The sequence below is a fragment of the Phyllostomus discolor genome, chromosome 10, assembly GCF_004126475.2.
Source record: "Phyllostomus discolor isolate MPI-MPIP mPhyDis1 chromosome 10, mPhyDis1.pri.v3, whole genome shotgun sequence".
Taxonomy (NCBI): domain Eukaryota; kingdom Metazoa; phylum Chordata; class Mammalia; order Chiroptera; family Phyllostomidae; genus Phyllostomus; species Phyllostomus discolor.
In genome coordinates this window covers 88889070-88902874 of record NC_040912.2, presented here as the reverse complement: position 1 = coordinate 88902874, position 13805 = coordinate 88889070, and the positions used below count along the sequence as shown (strand labels likewise).

The window sequence follows — 13805 nt, the reverse complement described above, 5'->3', positions numbered from 1 at the left end:
AATAAATATCAGGCAACCCTTTGTATATAATACTGTATCCTGTCAAGTGAAACAGGTAATTTTATATTCTAATTAATGACCAACCGAAAGATTATAACTTAAATGTATTCAGGGCTTGTTAAACGATCCTGAAAAGGTGACAGATGGACCCTTCTCTTCACATTCTTACTTTGGTGCCAACATTTAAAAACTATTTTAAGTATTTATTATTACAATTTTAGAAATGAATAAAATGATGTATATTCATAAATTAGGTTTTGAAGTTGTCGGTTAATTTCTCTTCGGAGAGTAAGATGAAAACCGGGCAGGGAGGCACTAGTTCTCAGGCGCCCCGCCCCCCACGTGGGCGCGGAGGCAGCCCCGGACGTGCGCCGGCTCACGCGTCCCGGCTCACCTCGTAGTCCAGGTCCAGGTAGTCGAACTCCCCGTTGGTGCGGAAGTGCTGCACGCTCCTGTCCAGGGTGAGGTCGATGCTCCGGCCCTGGCGCTCGATGACCACGGAGTGCCAGTGGTGGTCGTCCAGCAGGCTTCCCGTGGTCACGGACGTGTGGCCGTAGATGGGGCCGAGCTGGTTGCTCCCTGGGTCAGGGGGTGGGAGAGAAACAAGGCGATGAGGCCGCGGCTCTGGGGGGCAGCAGACCTGTGGTTACACACTAGGGGTGGGTGCTTTGTCTGCTGAAGGCGCTGTAGGAAAACCAGCCTTCAAAATAGCTTTATGTTCAACATACGTAAAAGCTAGTAAAGATGAAAAAGTCTGTTCCCTTAAAAATAATGAACTTTTAAAAAGTACTAGGTTTCTTAAATTTTTGTATTTATTGATTTGAGAGAGAAACATAGATTTGTTGTTCCACTTATTCATGCATTCACTGGGTGCTCCCTGTATGTGTCGTGACTAGGGATCGAACCCACAACCTTGGCGTATTGGGACGATGCTCCAAACACCTGAGCTACCTGCCAGGGCCTAGGTTCCTTTTAAAGTCAGTGTTCTGTGACTTCTGGAGCCAGAGGGCCTGGATTCCAATGCTCTATAATTCTGGGCAAGTTGACAACTTCTCTGGGCCTCTGTTTCTTCAGGTGTAGAAAAGGGAAAAGAGTAGTAGTTGCTCTATAAGCCTGCCGTGGGGATCCCATTGCTGAGTACGTGCAAAGAGCTTAGCACACTTTCTGGCATACAGCGGACGTTCATGAAATGGTACCTGTTAACAATCTTTCATTATTGAGGTTGGTGCTGTTCTTTTAAAATACAGCATGCCAACTTTCCAGTTTTCTCTGTCTCCAAATGCCATCATCTTAAGCACCATGTAATATTTAATGACACGAAAAATTTACACTAGTTACACCTACAATAAAAACCTGCAGTATGCTAAGTGAAGTAAGCCAGTCAGAAAAAGATGAGGGCCATACGATCTCATGTACAGGTGGGATCTTATTGAACAAAATAGAGAAAGTGGAGGCCGACTCATGGACACTGAGAGCAGAGTGAGGGCTGTCAGAGGGGAGGGTTTAGGGGGCTTGGGGAGAAGGGAGAAGGGGTTAAGACACGGGCAACAGTATGGCGATTACAAAGAGGGGAAGGGAAGTGGGGAGGTAGAAGAGGAACAGTGGGGTAAGTGGTGGTGGGGGGAGACTTGACTTGGGGTGATGAACATACAATACACTGATGATGCATTGCAGAACTGTGTACCTGAAACCTATACAATTTTATTAACCAACGTCATCCCAATAATTTTTTTAAGTAACAGAAAAAAACAACACCCGCCATTGGTACACACAGCCTCGTTGAGCAAGGTGAGTTCATTTGGCTTTCTGTGGCACGTGCATTACACAATGGCCGTTTTCTTCTGCCCTCGATCAAAAGTGTTTAAATTATGAAAATGAGCTGTGTCAGTTGCTAAGTGGTAACGGATAAATTTCGAATGAAACACTATTATTTTGGTTGAGATTAAAAATAGCTCTATAGGGAACGGTCAATCACTAATAGTGGAAGAATCTGAGAACAAAGCTTTTCTGGAAAAGTATCTATGGCATTAATCTAGTTTTGAAATAACATCTCCATTGTAATAAGGCTATAAATAAGACTGAAAGGCTGTGAGAATCCAAAACGTTTACCAAGATCATCTCTGGAAGCTGTTTATATAGTTTATACTGTTTTCTATTTTGTCTAATGAAAGACTGCTTTTTATGGTCAGGCAAAACTAAATGTTATAAAAATATAATATTGTTTCAGAATAAATAGCATATTAGAAATAACAGAAACACAGGACTGACTGAGACATTAAATTAGTTCCTTTTTCTCACATTTCAGATGCCCATGATGCCTGTACTGGATTTTTTTTCAGGGATTTCCTAGGTCAAATTTTCTTTCTTTGGAGATGAAATCGAATGTGATGATTGTGTATTGATATGGAAGAGGGAAGGAGAAGAGAAGGAAGAAACTGAAGTGAAGGGCTACTTTCAGTTCTACTTAGGTATTCAGGTTGGAAGACGGAGCCGCAGCCAGCCGTGTGTGACATCTGGGTAGCGGCATCAAGGAGTGACCGTGAGTGGACGAGGGGCTGGGTGTGCACGGCTGTCACAAACCCCAGTCAGTCAGTAACGGTCTGTATATAAATGCTCTCCAGAGAAATGGAACTGTTTTTTTTTTTTTTTTTTTTGCCACCTCATATGATCAGTGGCTTGTCTCAGAAGAGTAATGGAACGGCTCACGTTTGTGAGAGCACAGTGCCTCCACATGCTGCTATTTTCTTAGAAAAAGGAGAAAGGTTTGAGAAAATAAACTCTGGAAGACAGAACCCAATTGCTGTGTATGTGTATTTTTAACAATGACTTACACTGTCGTCTTCTTCGTTTCTCTCCCTCAGTCCTCCTTTATAACTTCAATTTTTTTCCATTAAATTTATTGGGTTCATAAAATTATATAGGTTTCAAGTGTATAGTTCCATGATACCTCATTTGCATATCATCTCTTAACTTTCTTTGGGATCTACTTTCAAAAATTATTTAGAGCTAATTTCCTCCAGGTAACCCGTGAATGCATGTTCAATATTAAGATTAGTGAATATTATAAAGAATTAACATGTAAAACATTATCACTTATTTCCACCACTGAAGAGTGAGGTGTATGTCCTTCCTGATTTTTAAAATTTTTTCATGTTACATACATGTTATTCCGAGAGTAAATCACCAGGAGCCTCCATGTTGCCAAATGGTCACTTCCCTTTCCCGTCTTCTTAGTGACATTTTAGGTGAATTCAACACAGCGCCACCTCTGTACCTTATTTCCTCCCATTCACCGTCCACTTCTCAGTGTCCACTTAGCACCCTCCCCTCACAGTCTCGTGCAGGCCACTCATCTCAACTCTGACTCATCAGCAGCCAAAATGCGCCCTGCCCAAACGGGGCTCTATTAGAAGACACTGACAATCCTCTATTAGAAGACGCTCTGCAGATAAAACAGGGCTTCCTGTATTTCTGAATATGGCACTAATGCCCGATGGAGCCTAAGCCATACCCGGGGAAGTTTCCTTTATACTCTTCTTCTCTTGCTAAATACTGAACTCATTACAAGTCATGCTGAAGTGCCACTCAAGTCACCTCCATGGTGGACCCATGCCTCTGCATCTCCACCATCTGCAAGGCAGCGCCGGCTCATCTTGTGCCTTGAAGAATTCATCTTTGCGTCTCAGGCTGGTGGAAGCACTTTCTCTTGTAGAAGTCTCGGCAAATTCCCATTCTTTAAAAAGTAATATCTAACCCCTGCACCGTGCTCGACAGGATCTTACGGGGTTTGAACAATCCCTAACTGTTGGATTTCGTCTCCACTCCCACTTCCTCCAAACGTGCACACCTGATTCCCTGCTGTCCTGTGAAATGCTCTTCCCCCGACATGCTCCTGGCTAGTTTTTGTCATCGACCTCACTTTGAACATCTTCTCGGAGAGGACCTTTCTCAGTCCCCGTTCTCATGGTGACCCCTCTTGCCTCTGCAGCGTTGAACTGGTCCATCGAATTGAGCTCATGTTAAGGCTGGCCCCCAAACAACCCGAGTGCGAACAGTGTGGGTTCACTTACGCAAAGGTGTTATTTAATAACTGCAGTCAGCTCTTTGCATGCACGGACTTCTCGCATTCCCAGCCTCGGATTCCCAACCTCAAATGGGAAATAGCTCTTTTTAATCCATGGCTAGTTGAGTCCATGGATGCAAAGGGTGCACTGGAGCATCAGAAGTGGCATGGAATTTCAGCCTCGGAAGGGAGGGTTCAGTATCCCTATCACCCATGTTGTGCAAAGGTCAACAACTGTACTTGCCATTTCTTTTGATTTTGTTGTTTGAAAATACAAAAGATAATCCCCTGTCTGACTCCTGCACCAGGTGATAAACTCTGTGAGCTCAGCATCCTCCTGCTTTTTCACCACTGCATCCCAGATGCAGTATACACCCTGCACAAGGGAGTACAAGTGCTCCATCAGTACTTTCTGAATGAATGAGTATATCAAAGTGTCAATACATACCAACTACTAGGGGTTAAAGTGAATGGATAACAATGTGAACTGTTTTAATAACTCACATTTTTAGGGTGAAACAGCATTAGCATTTCACTAATGGCAATGTTCGTAAGCAGAAAGAACGATGCTAGAAGCTGGAACATACCCAGGTTCAGACTGAAGACCAGCTTGGCCTTCCTCAGCTCCAGAGTGATGTAGTCCCCTTGCTGGCCTTCCCCGTGCAAGATCACGCCTTCGCTCTCGGTGGTTTTAAATTTCAAGGCGATGACATCTTTCAGCGTTTTCATCTTCTTGTTTCTGAATCTGTACGGCAACACGATGTGGCCATCAAAGTTGATAACATCAGCCCCTAAAATAAGAACAAAATAACATTACAGTTCAGTTGTGACATGTTATCATCCAGTGCGAAGTACATCTATTTCCAACCAAGGTCTGCACAGAGAAAAATAAGAAAGAAGTGGGTTTTTTTTTCCTGAGAAATCTGGAGTCCTGGATTCTTGTTCTTTTTTTTGCCTGATTGTGTGTCCTGACCCGAACTCTGTGGGAAGATGTCATAAAGAATGATCACAGAAACCTCTCTTGATGTAAAATCGTACTTCAGTTATAATTACGGTTAATAACATAAATGTCCTCCATGATTTACATACTTCACATGTTAACTTGGGGACCTAGAGTTTATTTGAAATAAGTAAAAATTTTATTCCTTGTGGTATGAGACTTTCATGTCTTCCTTTTTCAATGGGGCTAATTATTACGATTTTTAAATATACATTTTACTCACAAATTAGCCTTTCTTTGACAGAAGAATGAGAGCACTTGAAATTCGGGGTTTGATAGTCTGCTGACATTCTAATGGTTTTTTATATCCTGCTACATTTTGAGTACCCTTTATGGTGGTACTCAAGTTTACAGCTAGTTGAACTTGAAGAAATTTCTTAACATTGGCTCTTGGCCTCCTGTCTGCCTAGAAGTTCATGTCAGTCCCTTGCCTTTAGAGTGGAGAACTGGGTGACTCATCTTTTTGACCACACCGATTCCTTAGCCCTAAATGAGTTAGCAGAACAAATAGCTAGGCTATCCTGTGACAATAAAAGTTCTAATTTGATTTCAGGGAGTGTCACGGGAGACACAAGCACATAAACTTTTTAGAGGTATAAACAATTTTGTCACCATCCTCAAAAAAAGGTGGGGGCGGGGACTTGTGTTAGAACTGCCACTTCATGCCCACAGGAATGGACATGCGATTATCGGATGCATCCTGCCCTGTTGGTTCGTGTGGTTCCAACCCGAGGATCGAGTTTGAGTGCAAAACAAAACAAAATAAAAAAAAACAAAAAAATCTTAGTTCCCACTATATGATCTTTCTCACTAAAAGTATTTTTAAATCCATCTATTTGGCTTTTAATCTGAAATCAGAGAACTCAGTGAAACTAAAGCTCTACATGCTTTAGAATTACAAGAATCCCTCTCAGTTTGGGGCCAGGCCCTACTCAGGACACAGGAGAAAAGCGACAGCAAGTCTGAGGCCTGTCAGGGAGATATTTTCTCATTCCATGTCCGAGTGCTCTGATCCTTTTCTGGTCCAGTCACCCAGGGAACACTTTGGGTCCCCCACAACAAGGGGGCACCCCCCCACGTTGCCCCGAGGCAGCTGCTGTTGTGGTCCAGAACCACCAGAGGCATTGTACACATGCTAATTGTGTGTGTGTGTGTGTGTGTGTGTGTGTGTGTGTGCATTACCTGCCATTATGATTTTGCTCTTATCTGAATCTATAGCATGACTGCCATGGACACACTCATCTCATGCATTACTTGGAAGTGATGCAGAGAGGAGAATGACAGTTGTCAGAGGGGAGGGGCGTTGGGGGGCTGGGAGAAATGGGTGAAAGGATTAAGCAAAAGAAAACCCATACATTTTTAAAAGGTTTTAGTTATTTATTTTTTTAGAGAGAAGGGAAGGGAGGGAGGACGAGAGGGAGAGAAACATCAGTGTGTGGTTGCCTCTCATGCCCCCTACTGGGGACCTGGCTTGCAATGCGGTCACGTGCCCTGACTGGGAATGAAACTGGTGACCCTTTGGTTTACAGGACCCTGCTCAATCCACTGAGCCACACCAGCCAGGCAAAACCCACAAATGTTATAGACACAGAAAACAGCATGGTGATTACCTGAGGGGAAGGTGGGTGGGGGCAGGCAGAAGACAGCAAAGGGGGGATAACAAGTGATGGAAGGAGATTTGACTTTGGGTGGCGAACACACAGCACAGTGCACAGGTGATATATTATAGAATTGTGCACCTGAAACCTATATAATTTTATTAACCAACATAACCCCAATAAATTCAATAAAAATAAAAAAATAAATACAATAAAATGAAGAAAAGAAACTAAATTTAAATCTAAGTTCTTACTTCAAATCATTGATAACTTTTAAACCCTTTAAAAATATTTATTCCATTACCTCAAATATTTGTGGTTTAAAAAACAGGTTAGAGAATTCTCACATTCTAAAACTTCTAAGAGAAAAAAAATAAAACTTTGAAGTTATAATTCTAATAGTGAGTTCCTTACTGTCCATAAAAAGACTTTCTTAATCAACAGAATTCTGTTCTCTAAGACTGTGATTCGTGAAGGTTTATTTTACTATGGGGGAACATCAGCCATTAAATTTTGGTTTCTGCTAACACTGCAAAGCCAATTAGACTTTAGCTTAATCAACTATATTGTCACAGCTGAATTCCAAGTGAAGTATCCTTATCATCTCTGATGAGAACTAAAAGAGAGAGAAAGTGAAATCTGATGATCAGATACCAGGTTGGATTTATAATCCAGTCGTTGAGAGCTATTGGCTATTTTTTTTTATCTTCAAAAGCACCTACGTGAAAAGTCACAGGGAAGGAATAAATTCCGAACTCGAGAAAGTAAATCGCAGGCAAATTCATCTCGGCGACCGATGAGTAACAGACGCATCACAGTTTTACACACCACCGGTATACATTACCCGATACAACGTATTTCCCATTCACCGCTCAGGAGGCAAATGGTCCCTGTGTTTAGACAGAAGGAACTGCATCCTCTCCCAAACCAGCATCTGCATTCAGCCACAGGTACAGGGCAGTGACTCAGGCAAATGTGAATGTCTTTCTCCCTCACATGCAGCGCAAAGAAAAACATGATAGAAAGGGACGGAATCATGTATTTCTTCTTCAGAAAGTCCTAGGATATTAACAAAAACATGAAGGAACGCTATTGAAACATACCAAGCCTCACCATAGGAATGGTCAGAGGTCAGGGGTTAGTGGAGAAACTGACGAAATGCTTTGCAAGCCGATTCTCTCACAGCATTAAATCAAAGGTGTCCTTTTCTAGATGGGTTCAATGCTTGCACAATATCAGCATGTGGCTGTGATCTTAGAGCTGGCCTTGATGTTACACAATTCCTAGAAATAACCTATGATGTAAATGTGTACATTAATGAACACACACCGTGCACTTTTACGAGAGTCTTGGGTATGGTAACATCCAGAATTTAGTTCTATGTGCTACAAAAATAGGCTGAAATTTTATTTGACATCTAATAATCTGTGGTTATTTTGGGACAAGTCTTCTCCCCCCCATTTACCCTGAGTGCTTGTCACTCCCTAGAATTAGGTTTTCTATGCAGTGATTAAGTGTGTGCGGTTGAACTGTTTAAGCAATGTGAGCAACAGTAACAGCTAGTCAAAAGTGAGTGCGAAATCAAGTGTTTCCACAGTTGGGTTTCTAACAATACCTCGGGGAGCCGGCAACGGGCCAGTTCATCAGATCATCGCAGCAGAAAGTATTTTTTAAAAAAACATATTTCATTGTTACTTAAGTCTACTTTCTGAATTTGGACATGTTGGAGAAGTTTTTACCGTTTGAAGGTTTTAATATTAAAAATAAGTGTGATATTTTTACTACAAACCTAATGCATGCTTATTGACAAGAAATTAAACAATACAGTAATATAAATATGGAAAGTGATTCCCAAACACAAGAGGTCACCAATGTTAATGAGTAAAAAGTTGGTGCATATCCTTCCAGATTTTATGCATTTAATTATCTAATGTATGAAATGATCCATGCATTATATGTGCATATATACATGTATATATGTACACACACATATATACACACACAGAGGAGAATGTCATTTCATTTGGTTATGTTTCAAAATGCACAATGGTAGCACGAGTTTTGGGTAATGAGATATTGATAATGTAGGGAAACCTATATTTATAGCTGGTTAGTATGTGTCATTGACCTTCGTGCACCAAGGTATTTATATCAAGTAAGAATATATGTAATTTATCCTACACACTTGGAAAAACAAGCTGTGTTTCTAGTTCCACGTAAAACACGGTTTAAATGTTGGGGCTGTATTTTAACCCTGCATAGGATAAAATATGGCAATTCGATTTAGGACCTTGTTTTCGAGGCACTGTTTCCATGGTAATTTACACACCGCTCTGAGGAAAAGATAAATTGTCCATTTTAGAAGAGGGTCCATATTAAAAATTGCCCTTTTCCTCAGTTAGTTCCCCCCAAATATTTCGCAATCACTGTCTCAGTACATGGCCCCTCCCCTAAGCCCCTTTTCTCGCCACATCCTTATAACGTGCCATTTTTTGTTTAAAAAGCGTTTGGGCTTTAATGGTCTGTTTGGGTTTTCATTTTTCTTGTGAAAACTCCCATGTGCAGATAAACATATTAAAATATAATTTGTGTGCTTTTCTCCTATGTCCTATGTCAGTTTAGTTTGTAGGTCCAGGTAAGGACCCAAGGGCAGAAGGAAGTTTTTCCGCCTGTACACTGTGCAGAATCTCAGCTTCCCGGGGAAATCACCGATTCCAAATCACGCCATCATTCACATTTTGAAGTAAGGCGCAGGAGTTTTTTTTTTAGACATTTCATCATTGCCTATTTTTTTCTGATTGGAAAGCAAATAATCATCTTGAAATTTGTGTCATATAAATACAGATTTTATAGGGTCTATCAGAATGGGAAAATTAGCCAGTCCAGCTCCTCGACCCTAAATTACTTCAAGGCTATACAAAACCTTGAAGCTGATTTCTCGTATTTTAAGAATTTCAGATATTGTTCTGTGTAACATATACTTTGAATTTCTCTTCCTAGCATAATTCAAGGGTTTCTACTGATGAGATCTCAAATTTTCTTCTGAATAAGAGTTGAGAGCTACTGGAAACACCTGAAACCTAGGGGTGAAATGGAAGAATTTTGCAGCCTCAAAAAGAGGGTCATTTTGAATTCGGAAAATGTAAGGGCAGCAGGCAAATGTTACAAATTCTCATCAATTTTAGGGAAGTTTGGGGGTTGGGGGGGGAGGGCTATTAAACAAGAAACTGAATTTGGAAATAGGCCACCTTTTGATCCAGTGCCTACACATCCTATTTTCAACTTTCTGCGTTTGACATTTTTTACGGTTTAGGTCACTCCTGACAATGTATGCACTTCTGGAGGCACGCCAGATAGCAGGCTGTCACAGGTGCTATTTATAGCAGGGCAGTTAAGTCCTTACAGTATCAGTGGTTGAGTTTCTCTGGATGTAGACCTCGAAGCGAAGCACAGGCCCCATCCCAGGGAGATAAAGGGCAGGCTGAGGCAGGAAATGTACTCGGGAATCAAAGCGATGCCAGCTTCGTCCTGACCTGAGATCTATGAAGCTGAACCGACAGATTCTGGCCGTCCATTAGGCTGCGGGAGAGCACCGGCCCTGGGCACGGGGGCTCGGGCCCCCGACCCCCCGCCTGTTCGCCCTCGGGGAGTCAATTCACTCTCCTCCGGGCCCGCAAGTGAAGGAAAGAAGAGGTCATTTCAGGCTCTCTTTAGCTCCAAAATCAAGCCTCTCTTATTCTGGGTGACATGGTCAAACCTCCAAAGAGCTACACACTTATTTAATTTTGGATTTTCAATCAGACTTAGATTAGCAGGCACTAAATTTTAAGGCATATTCACATTTCCTGATTAATTTGGCTCATTATCAACTGGATAGCACCAGAGGCAATTTTACAACATGAAACCCACAGACATTGACACATTTTCATGGGTGGCTACTTTGAACAGTTAAAATGGATACATTTTACAGAGTGCCAAAATGTGCAAATTGGAGTAAAAAGCTACAGTTGAAATAACATATATTGTTAATTCTTGAAGAGAAAGCAAATGATAATCGTTTATTATATAGAGCAGGGGTGTCAAAGTCATTTTCAGTGGGGGCCACATCAGCCTCGAGGTTGCCCTCAAAGGGCCGAATGTAATGTTAGGATTGTATACATGTAACTACTCCTTAACTAGGGGCAAGGAGCTGGGTGCTGCTGCCGGGTAGAAACAAGGTGTCGGGCTGGGTAAAACAAGGTGGAGGGCCGGACTTGGCCCACGGGCCTTGTGTTTGCCACCTGTGATACACAGGCTTCAATAAGTATAATCTAACAAAATGACTTATACCAATATATTAATAATTAATTTATATTCTTAGTGCCTTGATAATGTTTAAATGGACACATGATTCATAACATTGAATTATTTTAATCTAGAACATGGGAATGCAATTACGTAACTGAGTAAATTAGAAAACATTCATGGCTACAGTTACCCAGGGTGGGGGCTGGTAAAAATGAATGCGAGACCTTGCCCAGGTACACAAATCTGCTCACAGTCGGCTACTGTGTATCACGCCTCCCCCTCTTTCCCGCTAGTGTTTAGTCTAGCCCAGCAGCCCAATTTCTCTTACAGGGTCCAAGAATGGCGATACATATATCTTGTTCATTGCTGTCTCCTTTACGAAACTGAGATGACCTGGAAGGGAGGGACGTGGGGTCATTAGAAGTGACACGGAGACCTGGTGAGGACAGAGATTCAGTTAAGACTGCAGGTGCTGCGTCCTGCCTGCCAGCTACGTGACCTTCAGTGAGTCACACACAAAGCCTGTCCTCAACCCCGTTTTCTGTGATCTCAAAAGGCGAAGGCACTACTTATAGAGCGTGCTCTGAGGACTGCGAAGACTGAATGAGGTAACACATGCAGAGCCCTTAAGGCCGCATCTGGTACTTTGTAAGCTGCTCATCAACATTAGCTTTCACGCTCCTCGGTTACGTCTCTGTTTGGCTGACTCGCAACAATGAGCCGTCTAACCTGCCTACTTGGCAACGCCGACTCGGGCCTGGACACAGAGCAGGGTCACGTTTTCCCAGCAGCCTTCACGGACTTCGGGGGTCAAGGTGCCCTGCCTGGTGACTCCCGGGCCCGCCCACCTTTCTGCTCTACACTTCTGCTGCCTTCATGGTTGTTGCTTATTTTGCTCACCCGTGAGGGAGGATGCAAAACAGGGAGAAGGCAAGTGAAATGGGAAGAATGGGGAACTGACCCCACTGCGTTTCTTCCCTTCAGTGCAGTAAGGAACACTGCAGGGCCACACGCCTTTGGGAGGCCACCACCCCTGGCACAGCCCTCCCCCTGTGCTCGAGGAGCCCAGCGTCCAGGGGGAGGGTCAGCGGCCTGTCCAAACAATGCAGATCAAGGTTTTCAGACTGGGACTTGAACTCCAGTCTCATCTGTGATTCTGTTCACAGCAGCATTACATAAGTCATAATTTCATTATAGCTCATCAATCTGCTGTCCACAAAGCAACTAATCACGCCTGGTTGAATGTATTTAACATAACCTATCTTTTATATATTTAAAAATTACCATATTTAGGGTCACTCCAACCCAAAGTCTAGCCTGGTAACACAGGCCAGCTTCTGATTTTTGTATTTTATGACTAAATTCGATGAGATTTTGAAGAATTTAAGTTGAAAGCCATGTCTCAATTGCTAAATTTTAATATTGTGATTACAAATAGCTACATCTTTCAAATTTAAAAGGAGGTGCAGAGTTCAAGACATCCGTGAGAAAGTCCAGACACAGCTGTTTTCCCCAGCGGTTCTGTGGTCAGTGGCTCTGTGGTCAGTGGCTCTGTGGTCACTGGCGGCGGGCACTACTTACAGAGGTTTTGCACACACACGGGAAGGCCTGCGAAGAGAGCACTTACAGACAGTGACACACAGAGTGAGCAACGTGCAAAGCCTGGGAGTGCTGGTGGGGACAACAAGGTAAGAAGGGAGGGGCTGTGATCCCTCTAAACCCCTAGACAAGTGGTGACGGTACCAGAGGCTGAAGGAGTGGGATACCCAGGGGAACAGAGAAGTTGGGATACAGCTGTAGGGTTAGCAGGGAGCCACGCAGCTCTGTGTGCAGGGGCGGCAGCTCGGGGGGTGTGGCTGCCCTGGTAGGAACCAAGCATGCACGTCGTGCGTGGACAGCCCGGGCCATCAGAACCCGCCAGGAGAAGCTGCCTTGCTTCTCAAAACAGACGGCAGCTTCCGGACCTGACACAGCCTCTCCGGACTCAACAACCAAACCTTGGCTTACTCGTTCAAGTAGTAATGTCTTAGAGCCTACTTCTGCTGGTGAGAGGGACTACGTATCTTGTCCCCGGACTTACCTCGTAAGTAATATGGCTTCAAAATTTAGAAAGTGTGCTTTACTTAAACATATAAGATGAAGATAAAATGTTACAACTTTGAGAAATGTGTTTGATGGTGACAGCAGATGATCTAACCTTCGGTGGTGGGCACAATGCAAAGCATCGTACACATGCACCCTCGAAACCTGTATAATCCCATTAACTGATGTCTCCTCAAATACATTAAAACTATACAAAAAAGCAAAAAAGGAAATGTGTTTCTCTTCTGCAATTGCTAGTTTCCTAATTTTAAAAATCCCGATTTTGAAAGTCACCGCAGAGGAGCTGAAAGACTTACAGGAGAAATATCCTTTCTCCCTGCTACAGTTTCCCTGTTCCACAGACGCTTTTCTTCCCTTTCCAATGCCTAAGGGAAGCTTCTTTTTTCCAGACATTTGGAGAACTGTTTGATAATTTGACCAGCCTTTCCCTCTTGAGATTCAGACTAAGCTTTGGAACATGAACTGGGGGACTGACCGCCAGCGGTGGGGTGCAGCGGGGTCATGAACTCCAACAGGGATTTCTGGGCCCCGTGCAGACTCCGCTGTAACAGCCCACTGCCCGGGAGTGAAATGATGACCACGTCCCTTTGATAGTTTTCCTACTAAACAGAGCACAAGGGGCCACCGTTAATATCTCCTAAGCGTTGCATTTAAATTGCTCCTCCAATAATAAAAATAAAATGCTCCTTTGGTGATATCCCTTTTATGCAGCAGACCTTTAAAAGTGAAATAGAAAGTGTTGTAGTCTGCAAAA

General features: G+C 43.0%; 1 protein-coding gene across 1 annotated transcript in view; it reads right to left on the bottom strand.

The window, feature by feature from the left end:
* The window catches only part of CNTNAP2 (contactin associated protein 2), a 1722722-nt gene that overhangs the window by 960354 nt on the left and 748563 nt on the right, over window positions 1-13805 (bottom strand). The window contains exons 5-6 of the mRNA XM_028525626.2: window positions 4651-4854; window positions 395-579 (exon numbers count right to left, since the gene is read on the bottom strand). Of these exons, the coding sequence (XP_028381427.1) occupies window positions 395-579; window positions 4651-4854 (389 nt within the window). The remainder of the gene's footprint in view (window positions 1-394; window positions 580-4650; window positions 4855-13805) is intronic.